Source organism: Ochlerotatus camptorhynchus, unplaced genomic scaffold, assembly GCF_037179485.1.
Source record: "Ochlerotatus camptorhynchus isolate MF236.1 unplaced genomic scaffold, CSIRO-AGI_Acam_v1.1 ptg000250l, whole genome shotgun sequence".
In the NCBI taxonomy this organism is placed as follows: Eukaryota; Metazoa; Arthropoda; class Insecta; order Diptera; family Culicidae; genus Ochlerotatus; species Ochlerotatus camptorhynchus.
In genome coordinates, this window is record NW_027040740.1 from 595,195 (window position 1) to 607,881 (window position 12,687).

Below are 12,687 nucleotides of genomic sequence, written 5' to 3' on the forward strand. Positions count from 1 at the left end.
ATTTCGAGCCAATTTGCTGTCAAATCCGAGCCAGTTTCTGATTGGTCGATTTGACAGTAGCAATCGTGGAATAAAAAGGACAGAGGGATCGCATCAATCTGGCTAGCAGTGATGCCGGAATCAATGTTGACGTGAATGGCATTGTTAATTTTTTTATATTTGCGAAAGGAAAGTTGGAAAATTGAGTACATTGCGTGTTTTAAGCGTTGGATATTGTTGTTTGTTTATGGTTGTTTTTATTGTGTTGAGCAAAAATGATGCACATGTTGCTAAGCTGCGGAAGGAACTCCGCATAAAATCCAAATTAATATAGAATAAATATTTTACATTCCTGGCATCCTTGGTCAACTCCGTCAAACACCACGCACAAGTTTCCGAAGGGCATTCTTCAAAAACATTAAGAAGAGTGAGAAGCTCGATTGTCAAGTCCCGTCCCGGGTTTTGACCGGTCTGGGTGGATTTTACGCAAATTTGGGTAGTTTTGAAATAGCGTGTAGTATGTTTTGAAGGTTTTGTCAGTCAGCTTGGAGAAAGAAAAGAAGATATTTTGGTGGATTTTCCACTTTTTGTCCTAAAGAGGCAAACATGGATGAACAAAATCAAAGTGAAAATATTTACAGGTTTAAATGGTTTATGTCTCTGTCGCGAAAACGTTCTTCCAAAATTAATGAACCTACAAAACATAATAGTGCAAGTTCTGAAAAATTGACTAACACCAGTGGAGTATTTTTTACCCTTCGTAAGCGATTTCAGAAAAAACTTACTTCTATAAAGATAAAAGCATACGAACCTGAGCTAATTTCTGGAACAAGCAATCATGCTGCAGAAAGCGACCGTCTGGCTGCAAACGTTTCGAATCCTAGGTCTGACAACAACGATTTTGCTCGGATAGTCATCGAGCGACATAGTCAGAACCCTATCAGATTTTCATCTCCAAACCTGCCTGTGATATCTAGTCGAGATGCTCCGCCAACATCGGTGACACCAAGGAATGAAACAAGAGATGCAGTCAGTGTGGAACATAGCACTCTTGGTCCAACCAACATTGATGCTATGATGGAGAAAGTAAGAGAAGATCTTCTCAAATATGGGTGGTACTGGGGAAAACTAACTCGAGCCGCTGCTCAAAAGCGCCTCGCCAGGCAGGACAATGGTACATTTCTAGTGCGAGATTCGGAAACCGAAAAGGATCAATTTGCTGTCAGTTTTCGAAGCTCTGGTATCACTCTGCACTGTAGAATCGATTACAAAGATAACTATTGGTAAGTTAATACATATATGATTAAGATTGTTGCTACCTATGGGAAAGTGCGCTTCTAAGACCTTTACTTACTCCAGACTAGCAGAACTCTCAAACCATTTGTGGGATAGTTTACCCATCCGGGATACATTTCGTTTATGGTATTTGTTTATTAGGAATTTTGGACTCTTACCCCGAACGCGATTACTTTTAATGGCCATTACCCCGAATTCATTTCCAAAAGCGGTTTATTTTCTTACTAGTTACCATATATGCATCGATAGATCCGGAATCTTGATTATTGTTTTGTTTGTTATAGACACTTTCAGCCAGCAGATATGGATGATAAATGTGAATATTTATAACTCTTGAGTGTTGATTCCAGCTCGTAAAAATTTAAGGGCCAGCATTTATTGTAATTGTAATTGTTCAGTGTATAGGCAGTGCCAACCGCTAGGTTGGCTTATCTAGAGATTAACCCCCTAGTCTATACATCTACTGTCCTTCCCGTTGCACTCGTCAGCTCGTGCGATACTCTAGCTAGACACACATGGGTGGTGGTATCCGGGTCCTCCCCTGGGTAGGCTCGTGTCCGTCCAGGTTCTGGTACATTAACTTATATCTATGCATGGTAATTTATTGTACTTTACAACTCACCTTTTAACGGCGCCGGTGGTGTAGTGGTAAGCGTGATTACCTCTCACCCCAGCAGGCCTGGGTTCAATCCCAGTCGGCGCCGCCGGGATGTTCTGAGGCATAACATCTCTGATCACGCCTTCCTTCGGATGGGAAGTAAAGCCGTTGGTCCCCGGTTCATGAGTTGATGGGTCGATAGGTAGGGTCCAGGTGTGTGAGCTGCCTTCCTGGCACGTTGGTAGCATTGATGCTCAGCACGGAAAACAAGATCGACGGAAAAAACAAACCAAAGGAAAAAAAAAAAAAAAAAAAACCTTTTGATTACAAATGTCGATGATGCTGAAACTATATAAATGTTAGTGATCATTATTAGGTGTGTGCTGCAATGGAGTAGTAATTGAAGGAAATGAGGTTCTCATGTGGCTTATAGGTAATTTTAAAATACGTAAATCATGCAAGCACACACCTTTTACAATTCTTATCCTACTTACCAGTTCCGTCCAGTATAAATTGACTGTTTCCAAATGGTCTAATTCTTTCTGACTGCTTACTCTTTTACGTTTTCTCGCTTTTTTCCTTCTTCCTATTGAAAATCTGGCCGTGTTCCCATTTGTTCTCAGGTAGGTAATATTGGTACATGAGGGGAAGAAAGATATAGTTCAAAGTTAAATGTGAGCCGCATGCGTTGGTTAGTCGTTTGGGTCATGGTGTTGTGTTCCCTATTTTATTTGCCTCTATTCAGCTCTCAGATCGCCCCCTCCCCCCAAACTATTGTGGATGAGAAAAAGAACCCATATTTGGTAACCTCTCGCGAGCTGCAATGCATAAGATATGAATAACAAACAAATCTAGAACGGGGCTTAAACATATAACATTTTCTAAGACTGATCATGATTAATATAGTATGAATAATGAGAATTGTATTAAGAAAAGACGATTCCAAAAGAAAGTTCCCTAGCAATAACTATTACTCTGTGCTAATCTGAGTTACTTAAAAAAGGGAATCCATACTCAGAAACTATACCCGACCTCAACAAACTGGCCACTTGGCGCTACCAGCACTTAGTGTCTAGTGTAAGTTTTGCAACGCCAGCGCCATCATGTTGTCAAAGAGGGTTTTGTTTATTTGTTATAGTTGCATCAACAGACTAGAAAAATAGTCCCAATGATGTGTTGTAAAAAAAAGTACAGATTATACAGACGACATACATATACTACAGGTACTACAGTTACTACAGTTACAAACGAAAATAACTAGGAAAGCATTGTCAAGTTACTAAAAATTTATAAGTCTTAAATTTTACACTTAGCTCTGTTGGGCATCAAGCGCCTTCGGTCAGCAAAAAAGGTAGAGAATCTTCGGCGAAGCATATTCCGTGTCAAGCGGAAATCGAACATCGACGCTACTCGGTTGAACACTCGCTGCAAGCCGTAAATAGCGCTCCCTATGCTATAATTAGTTCGAAGAAGTGGAAGTCTCAGCATAAGACTGTAGCGTAGTGGAGGTTGAACATTAATGTTCACTTGTTGTAGAATTGCTTCGCAGTCGATTCTTCCTTGCAGAGTATCGGCGACGGTTAAGGCTCTGAAAACATCTCTTTGGATACGTAAGGGCTCGACATTGATCAATTGGCAGCGATTCTCGTAGCTTGCAAGACGAAGTGGATATCTCCAAGGCAGCAAGGAGCGCGAAGCGAAGAAAACGTCATTAGCATCTTCAACTATGTAAATCGTTGACTTCACGTAGAAGTAATACTAAAACATATAGTCAAAGTACATAACTCTGGATGGGAGCATACCATCAATTACTGTCAATGGTCGAAAGGTACAGTAGCAGCACCTACCCTACCCGTGTCCCCTCGAGATCGTCAAGTCGACGATGACAGGAGCACATATCGTGGTAGGGGTAAACAATAGTTGCAATTTTCAAACCTACGACTGGATGCCTTCCTTCAAATAACAACTGAAGTGCGGTAAAAATCGGTAGAACTGTTTCAAACACACAGTTGGTACATGAGCGGGTCGGTTTTCATCTCTTTTGCCAGTGGTGGCGGGGGGGACACCCCTCACCATCCCTCTCCAAAGGGGGAGTTTGGTAAAGAGAGATGAAAAAACCGATTTGTACCTTCCTTAAAAGTTGTCCTAGCTCGCTTGTCTAATATCTATAAAAAAAAAAACAATCTTCACACTGCCGTACTCTAACGGAACTATCAACTCTATGCTTTCATCTACCCCATCTATCGTATAAAAATTACCACTACAGTCTGTTATTTGAAATTAGCATCTTCAACTATGTGAATCGTTGACTTCACGTAGAAGTAATACTAAAAAACATATAGTCAAAGTATTAAAATTCAATCAAAAAATTTTTAAAATAGAATCAAAAATGATTAAAAAATATTAAAAAAAAGATAATCTACAATCTAATCAACCATGATTAAACTGGGATTAATATCAGATCCTTATTTTTTAGAGAGAGAGGATTAGTTTTTAATCATTCGATATGATTAAACTGAGTTTAATGTCAAATTGATTAAATTTCAAGCAAAATGGGAATAGTTTGATTTATCAGTGTACGTTATTTCTGGAGCAGAAGAGGAGGAGCCAAGAGTTCATTTGACAGCATGTATATACTATTTTGTGAGCTGTTTTAGCATAACAATTTGAAACTTCGGTAGATTTTCAAGATGTATTCTAGCTCACTTGAAAAATAAAATCGGCTGAGTTCGCAGTACTCAGGTAGAAACTAGCGATTTTAAATGGGCTCACTACTTGACTAGCCTATTGCCCTAATAAAAATAACCATAAAAGAGAGCTTAACGACGTGTTCGGGGTATCATCCAAACCATTTGTGGGATAGTTTACCCATCCGGGATACAGTTTGTTTATGGTATTTGTTTATTAAGGTGGTCTCAAGCAAATCATCTAGTCGAAATGCTAGTACTACACAATGTTTGTTTTGATTCGTTATGAAAGTTTGGCAGATAAAATGAGGGTTTCGTGGATTTTCCTATGTTTCGAGGGGCGCATCGTTTAGCTTGGGACCGAAGATAGTACCAGAGCTGAGCCAAAAAGTTGAGCACGTTTCTTCGGGACCTACTAGTCTTAAAGTTACCTATATGGTAATACCATAGAGGTAACTCTAAGACCAGAAGGTCCCGAAGAAATGATAAAATGTCAAACTTTCAAAGCGAATCAAAACAAACATATTGTAGTACTAGAATTTCGACTAGAATGGGGTACATTAATCGATTTGCTTGGGACCAATAGGCTAGTCAAGTAGTAAGCCAATTTAAAATCATTAGTTTCCACCGATTGGTAATACTACGTAGTTTGTTGACAACCCCGCAATATTCAAATACAAAAAATCGAATAGATTCACATTCCTGGAACTTGGCTGCTATTTATTGAAACGCAAGCTGCTTTTCTTCTGTTCAAAAAGTCTTTTGTAGAGCAAACATTCAGAGCTAAATGCGACATGGTTGATGTCCAAGTTCATTTTACGTTCTTTATTCATTTTCAAACAATCCAGCTTTCCATGCTCTGTAATGGGGGCCTGTTTGTATGAATAAATGTATCCTTCACTGTACTATCTGGAGGTTCGGATTTTGATCCCTCCCTTTCTCTCTCCCAGGAACAGAAGTAAATGGAACAACATACGCCCTCCAGTTAGTGTCAAAAAGTACATCGAAAGATACATATATTCATACAAACAGGCCGCCATTACCGAGCATGGAAAGCTGGATTAATTCATTTCAATACAGTTGACGTACACTCCGACGATTTGTGTTGTTGGCTGCATCTAGAGCATCTCTCACAATTGTTGTAATCCATGCTCTTGTGTCGAAATTCTCCACATTTGAAGCATCTCAACACATTAATCACGGGAACTATCGAGCACCGATCAAACCCTACATTTATTTATTTTTTTGCACATAGCAAATATTTATACGTATCGACATCGACTTCAATCACAACACTAAACTTGTTGTAAGTGATGCGTGGATTTTCAAACATGTTAACTACTTTTATATCATTTATAGCGATGTCTTCATTTGGACTTTTTAAGGAGTCAATGAAGACATCGGAGAAATACTGATCACTCATGCCCACTATTTTCAATCTTGGCACCGAAGTGGGAACAACAGCACTATAGTTTTCCCCCAGATTGCTTTCAGTACTCATTCACATCACTTAGCATCTTTACCATTCCTAAAATTACTGATTTTGTGTGTTTTTGTATCCAACTGAGTTTTCAAAAACTTACGAGTATCTTCGCAAGGTTGTTTGGACTCTTTCGGTTAATCACAATGACCGGACGAGTCTTACGATTATCTGGTTTGTTACTTTTACTGTTACTGTTACTAGTAGTTTTACTTTGACTAGCACGACTATGTCTTTTTACAACATCCGCAAAACTCACATTTTCTTGAAAATCAACACCATCATCATTATCACTATTTTCTATTTTACGTTTTTTACGTCTGGTATTTTGGTCCAATTCTGACTAAATCGTCCTAAATGAACTGCGTTGATCACTCATTACAGCTAATTGGTTTTCAGCATCAATTTAAAAAATGAACTTTTCATATTATCCAATTTCTCACAAATTAAATTTTCAAGACCATTTACATTTAGTCTAATGTCTGCCATCCCACTTTTAATCGCGATGTCCACCTGAGCAGCAATGTGATCCACGTTCTGCCTCTGTTAACCCTGTTAACTCTGTTAGAGCGTTTAATGGCCCTTATTACGCGTGTCACTTCACGGTGAAAACGAAGTGAAGTGACCAGTTGTCACTCACGGTGAAGTGATTGCCGTGTAAATCAAATGGGAATCACTTCACCGTGAGTGACAAGTTGTCACTTCACCTTGAACGGGTAATAAGTAGAAATACTCAGAGGAAGAGATAAGCGGAAGGAATGTTTCGAGCCAAGTAGTCTGTCAAAATCTGAGCCAATCGAACATTCCCATTAGAATTTTTCCGAAGATTTCTTATTCTTACTAGATTAATTTAGAGAGTATTGCAATCCAACAGAAATTCAATCACCTTTATGTTTCGTGTGCTTCTCAAATTCAACTAGTTTTTTGAATAAAAAAAAAACAATATTCTAACTCTATTGATTAATTGCTTTTAGTTGGTTAAGTAATAGCACCAAGAAGTGCGCAAAATATTGCCATGCACTCAATTATTATTTTACAAGTAAATCGAATCAAAAGTAAAAGTCATGTGAAATGCTAGCTTCTAGCAAGGGTTGCACCAAAGGGTAGGTCACTCCGCACATCAATCTTAGGTCATCTTTTTTATCAGTGTGCCGCAAGTATGCCGATTGCTCGGCCGACTGTGCCGGTCATAGAGCAAGCTGCGATTGTTTGTAAAACACCCATCCCGGCAACCCGGTATTTCTGAAACCTTGAATGTTTTGGTTTGAAATCGCAAGGATAAATCGGATGGAGGATGACGCGGGAAGTGGCGGGTGTGTGAAATTTCGGTGTTTTGTGATCCATAGGGTAATAAAAGTCCTGTGTTTTAGTGTTTTATAATGCCCTCAAAGGCAGACCAGAAATCTAGCCTTTAAGCCGGAAAGAGTTGGAACCGGTGGGAAGCATTGATGGAGACCGACTATTAAGGGTGATGAATAGACTTCTTTAGTTTGTTTTGTGTGAATTTCAGCATTATTTGAATAAAGGGTACTAATTCTGGAACATTTCGTATTTAGATCTATAAGTGAACTGCTGGTCTGAATTCCTCTGGTATTTTCAATAAAAAGATGTTCCTGAACATTCAGCCAAACAGCACGTAATGTTCTGAACAACTTCAATTACAGTTGTCCAGCAGTGCTCCCATTTTATTTACAACAACTAATGCCTATGAGATTGTGCCGAAGGTATGCCGAAAATGTGCCGATCGATGTGCCCAAGCTGTGCCGAATATAATTTCGGCACAATGTGCTGAGTGACTTACCCCTTGGGTTGCAAGATTATTTAGGTACAAATCCCTGCTGCCACATTGTATTTTGTTTTCTCCGCCTATCTCTCCCTCTGAGTATTTCTAGTAATAAGGGCCAAAATAAAAATATCCACCTGCACTGTATTGTCCATTCAGACATCATTAGACCCTAATTTACTTACTTGGCCAGACTTCAGCACACTCAAATTTCATACTTTACCCATTGAGTGTTGATTAATCACAATACAAATTGTGACCGAGCGCGGACTTGAGGTTACTAGACTATTAAATAATCTTGGTACTTTTTATGATTACATGATTACATCCAATTTTGACCAATGTCGACCGAAAATAAATAAAACTACTTTATGACTTAAAGTGTAATGAATGAGCGTTAGTTTCTGGATCATTTTAGTGTTAGAATTATGTTAGTTTTGATCCGTTATCAGCCCTGCCGGCCCCTCCAACATTAGTTGCAGACAGTGGTTGTTAGATCATGTGGCACTGTAACTACTACTATGTTAGGTGTATGATCCGTCAAGTTTATACAACTCAATTAAGGTAAGCTATTTATCTTATCTTTACAAAAGCAAAGTTAAAATTATAATTGTATGCAAATGCAAAATCAAACTTGACAAATCATCGTCAATCCCCTTATTCTTGGACAGGGCCTGACGATGTGAATCTGATTTTGATCAGTGAACGGGCACCATATGGTACATTCTCTCACTATGAACCTGTCATTTCAAAATATTTGTTCCTGCCTAATATCCAAGATCCATTAGATTGTGCATTCGAATTTTCCTATAAACCTAAACATCAAAAAATGAAAACCATGAAAATTGGATCTATGAATAGTTGGTAAAACTTTTACCAGTAAATAAGTAAAGTTATAGGATAAAGTAATCCCCCTCCCTATACTACCGATGTTTTATGACTTTTCAGCTAGGGCCATACTCACTCCCCAGTCAAACGTCCTATTTATATGTCTATGTACCGGGGTTCATGGTATAATACCCTATATACGAAACAACGATGATTAGCATCTTGCTCACGATGTAATGATACTAAATAAATATTTTAATATCTGTTTTCTAGGACATTTTCTGGACTAACAACTCCTACGCAGTATGGAACCATGATGGATCTGATTGATGATTCGATGAGAAAATCTGAATTCGATGTTATTGGGTTCGGAAAGCAAACATCCCCTCTTACGCCACCATTCCCAGTACGGTTGAAAAAGCCAATCAATCGCTTTTATGAAGTTTCATCTTTACAGCATATGTGTAGATTTATAATCCGACAGCGAATTAATACCAACGATATCACACGTCTGCCCCTGCCGAGTAAACTAAAGGATTACATAGAGGAAAACTTCTATGACTTCTGAAAATATGCATAGCTTATTATGTAATAAATAAATCACAATCTTTAGTCGATATGATCAACATGTAAGACAAATCAAAGAAATGAAAATTTACTTTTTTTTTTAAACATAAACCATTTACTAGAGTTTTCAGAAAATTTGAGCATGTGTATTTGCCTTACACATATTCCGATAAACCGGTAAGGCAAAGAGCCGCGGAAATTGTTTGAAAAAATTGAAGAACTTTTTTTAAAAACTGATATATTATTCATGGGAATGTGTTCACTTTATTCCGATTGTCAAAACTAGTTTGATCAGTGAAATACTAGCGGTGCCGGTGGTGTAGTGGTAAGCGTGGTTCGATTCCACTCGGCGCCGCATATATTTTCTGAGGCATAAAATCTGATCATGAAAAGTAAAAGCCGTTGGTCCCCGGTCCATGAGTTGATGGGTCGATAGGTAGGGTCCAGGTGTGTGAGCTGCCTCCCTGGCGTCGGAAGCATTCGTACTCAGTACGGAAAACAAAATCGACGGAAAACAAATTATGAAAAAAAACTAAATATTAAGTGAAATACTGTGAACTCATTTTTATAAACAGAATTTCGGTTTTTACCGAAAAAAATGATTTTGATTTTTTTGAGAAATATTCCGCGTCCAATTGGTTCATAAAGCGGACGTTTCTTCTTCTTCTTCAGTCCTTTATTTAACGTCGGTCTCTGTTCGGCAATATAGTGTCAATCACCGACGGACATCGATTGCCATCCATTGACGGCAATCAAATGTGCAGGAAGGCAGCTTCCACACCTGCGTAGGATATTGCACCCATTCAAACACACATGGGCCGGGACCAACGGCTTTACTTCCCTTCCGAAGACGTGACCAGATATTTTTATGCCTCAGAAAAATCCCACCGACCTCGGCTGGGATTGAACCCAGACCCATTGAGGTGAGAAAGCAGTCACGCTTACAACTACACCACCGGCCCCGGCCTTGCGGACGGTACATATGTCAATATATTGTTATATTATCATTGCAGGGGAAAATCAACGCAACTGAAAGCCGCAACATGCTATTGATGAATCTACGTTACGGTCGGCCAGCAGATGGAAATGATGTGAAAATGATAATAACGTAGCTGTCAAATCGTATGGAATATTTTTTAGTACATCATCACTTTTGTGGTTTTGGATTTTAAACCTAGGTGTCACATGCACTGGTGCAGTTTCGCGTAGATTAATCAATTGGCGAATCAAAGCTGGTCATGCGACACCTAGTTTTAAGATCTGCAATTACAAAAATGATGATGTACTAAAAAAATGTCATGCAATTTGACAGATATCAATACGTCATTACTATAGATACTATAGATTCCATAGATAAGTGGAGGCACAAAAAGTTGTTGTGACAACCATGAAAAATAAATGATTTTACTGGCATCCGTGAAAAAAGTACATGCCATCATAGAGCTCTTCTTTGTGCAGTTTTGTTTTATTTCGTGCGTAAAATTTCAAAAGGAAGTGCAAAGCAAATCTTTGCAACAATGTATAGAGGAATGGTTTGCTTTATCTTTTCTTCTTCCGTTGTCCGCGAAATAAATCGGAATGTGAAGTATGGAAAGCGTTTTGTGCTCATAATATTACAATAATTCTCCCTCAAACAACACCATGATGACGTCATGCTCGTTTGGTTACACTAACTGACAGTTTGTTTGGCTACATTATACTTTTCTTCCGCTTATCTATGGAATCTATAGTATCTATAGTCATTACCATTTTCACCCACTCGCCATCTGTGAGTCAATCGTCACTTTGATTCTTCAATTAAAGCTGATAATCTAATGCCAAATGTTATTTTTTCTCTGAATTGGCAATATCTGAGTCAAAATTCCTGAAGTGGACCACTGATTTTTCACAAATCATTGGATTCCGTTCAAAATACGTCTATATATTGCTCTTACCACGACAAACAATAACCCAAAATATTTCGGCAAAATTCGCATTTAAACAAAAGTTATAAACAATTAAGTTTTTTTGACCCTTTTTCGAAAAAAAATCGTATCTCTAGATCGGGCTAATGAATTTTTCTCCAGTTTTGATATAATCACAAGAAGACATGTTTCTTCCAAAATCACTAAAATTTATTCACCAAAAATGTAATTTGTTTATAATAATTACAATTTTTTATAAACAAATGCAATTTTTTTGGTGTTCCCCGCACGATACAAGATTGATTTTTTTTAGAATTGTTCCTTGACTTTTTTCCCATACAGAACCGTTTCAACATTTTTGTCACCAGTATTGGGAGCCGAGTTATAGCAATTTTCGTAACGCGCCGCACCAAGCGCGCGGCGCCGCGACGCGCCGCTCGCGCGCGAAGCGAGTCGCTACGCGCTCTTGGTCCGAACTCGTTTCCTCGTTTCATCTTTCCCGTGTCTTTCCCGATGCGTGAACGCGCGAGCGGCGCGACGCGGCGCCGTGCGCTTGGTGCAGCGCGTTACAAAAATTGCTATAACTCGGCTCTCAATACTGGTGACAAAAATGTTGAAACGGTTCTGTATGGGAAAAAAGTCAAGGAACAATTCTAAAAAAAAATCAATCTTGTATCGTGCGGGGAACACCAAAAAAATTGCATTTGTTTATAAAAAATTGTAATTATTATAAACAAATTACATTTTTGATGAATACATTTTAGTGATTTTGGAAGAAACATGTCTTCTTGTGATTATATCAAAACTGGAGATAAATTCATTGGCCCGATCTAGAGATAAGATTTTTTTTCGAAAAAGGGTCCAAAAAACTTAATTGTTTATAACTTTTGTTTAAATGCGCTTTTTGCCGAAATATTTTGGGTTATTGTTTGTCGTGGTAAGAGCAATATATAGACGTATTTTGAACGGAATCCAATGATTTGTGAAAAATCAGTGGTCCACTTCAGGAATTTTGACTCCTTCAACTTCACCAATAAATAGGGATTGAGCATACAATATTGACATGTAACGTCTGCTTAAGAATAGCTACCAGTAAGGCGCTGTTCATTGCTAAGCCTAATAAAAACGAGAATAAAAATAACCATAATAGAGAGCTTTACGACGTGTCCGGGGTATCATCTAAAACATTTGTGGGATAGTTTACCCATTTGAGATACAGTTCGTTTATGGTATTTGTTTATTAGGGATATCTAAAGTTCCGAGTAGAATAGAATAGAAAGAAAAAAAAAGGTTACCAAGAAAAGTAAATCGATAATTTTCCGCAAATTTTGCGCTACATAAAGTAAGTGCGGTACGCACACTGAAACTAATTTACACGTAATTAACATTGTTGATTTTTTTTACTTACATTGGATATTCAATAAAGATAATCTGCTGAAAAATTCATATATCCCAATGATTTTTACATGACATAAATGAGCAGTAGTCACGAACAAAAAGTAATTCATAGCCGTATGCCTTTAAGATAGTGCAATTCTGTTTGTAATTCTATTGATTTATGACTG

General features: G+C 38.1%; 1 protein-coding gene across 1 annotated transcript; it reads left to right on the top strand.

The window, feature by feature from the left end:
• The first annotated feature begins 520 nt into the window (after nt 1-520).
• On the top strand, nt 521-9,287 carry LOC135704868 (suppressor of cytokine signaling 6-like). Its single transcript, XM_065226382.1, has 2 exons — nt 521-1,262; nt 8,925-9,287. The coding sequence occupies exons 1-2, from the start codon at nt 586-588 to the stop codon at nt 9,217-9,219; spliced, it is 972 nt and encodes a 323-aa protein (XP_065082454.1). The 5' UTR covers nt 521-585; the 3' UTR covers nt 9,220-9,287.
• Nucleotides 9,288-12,687: the final 3,400 nt, after the last annotated feature.

Bases quoted from the DNA above. Each gene is read 5' to 3' on its own strand.
- LOC135704868 (XM_065226382.1), top strand. From the start codon at position 586: ATGGATGAACAAAATCAAAGTGAAAATATTTACAGGTTTAAATGGTTT. The intron at 1,263-8,924 runs GTAAGTTAATAC...TCTGTTTTCTAG, and splicing joins GATTACAAAGATAACTATTG to GACATTTTCTGGACTAACAA.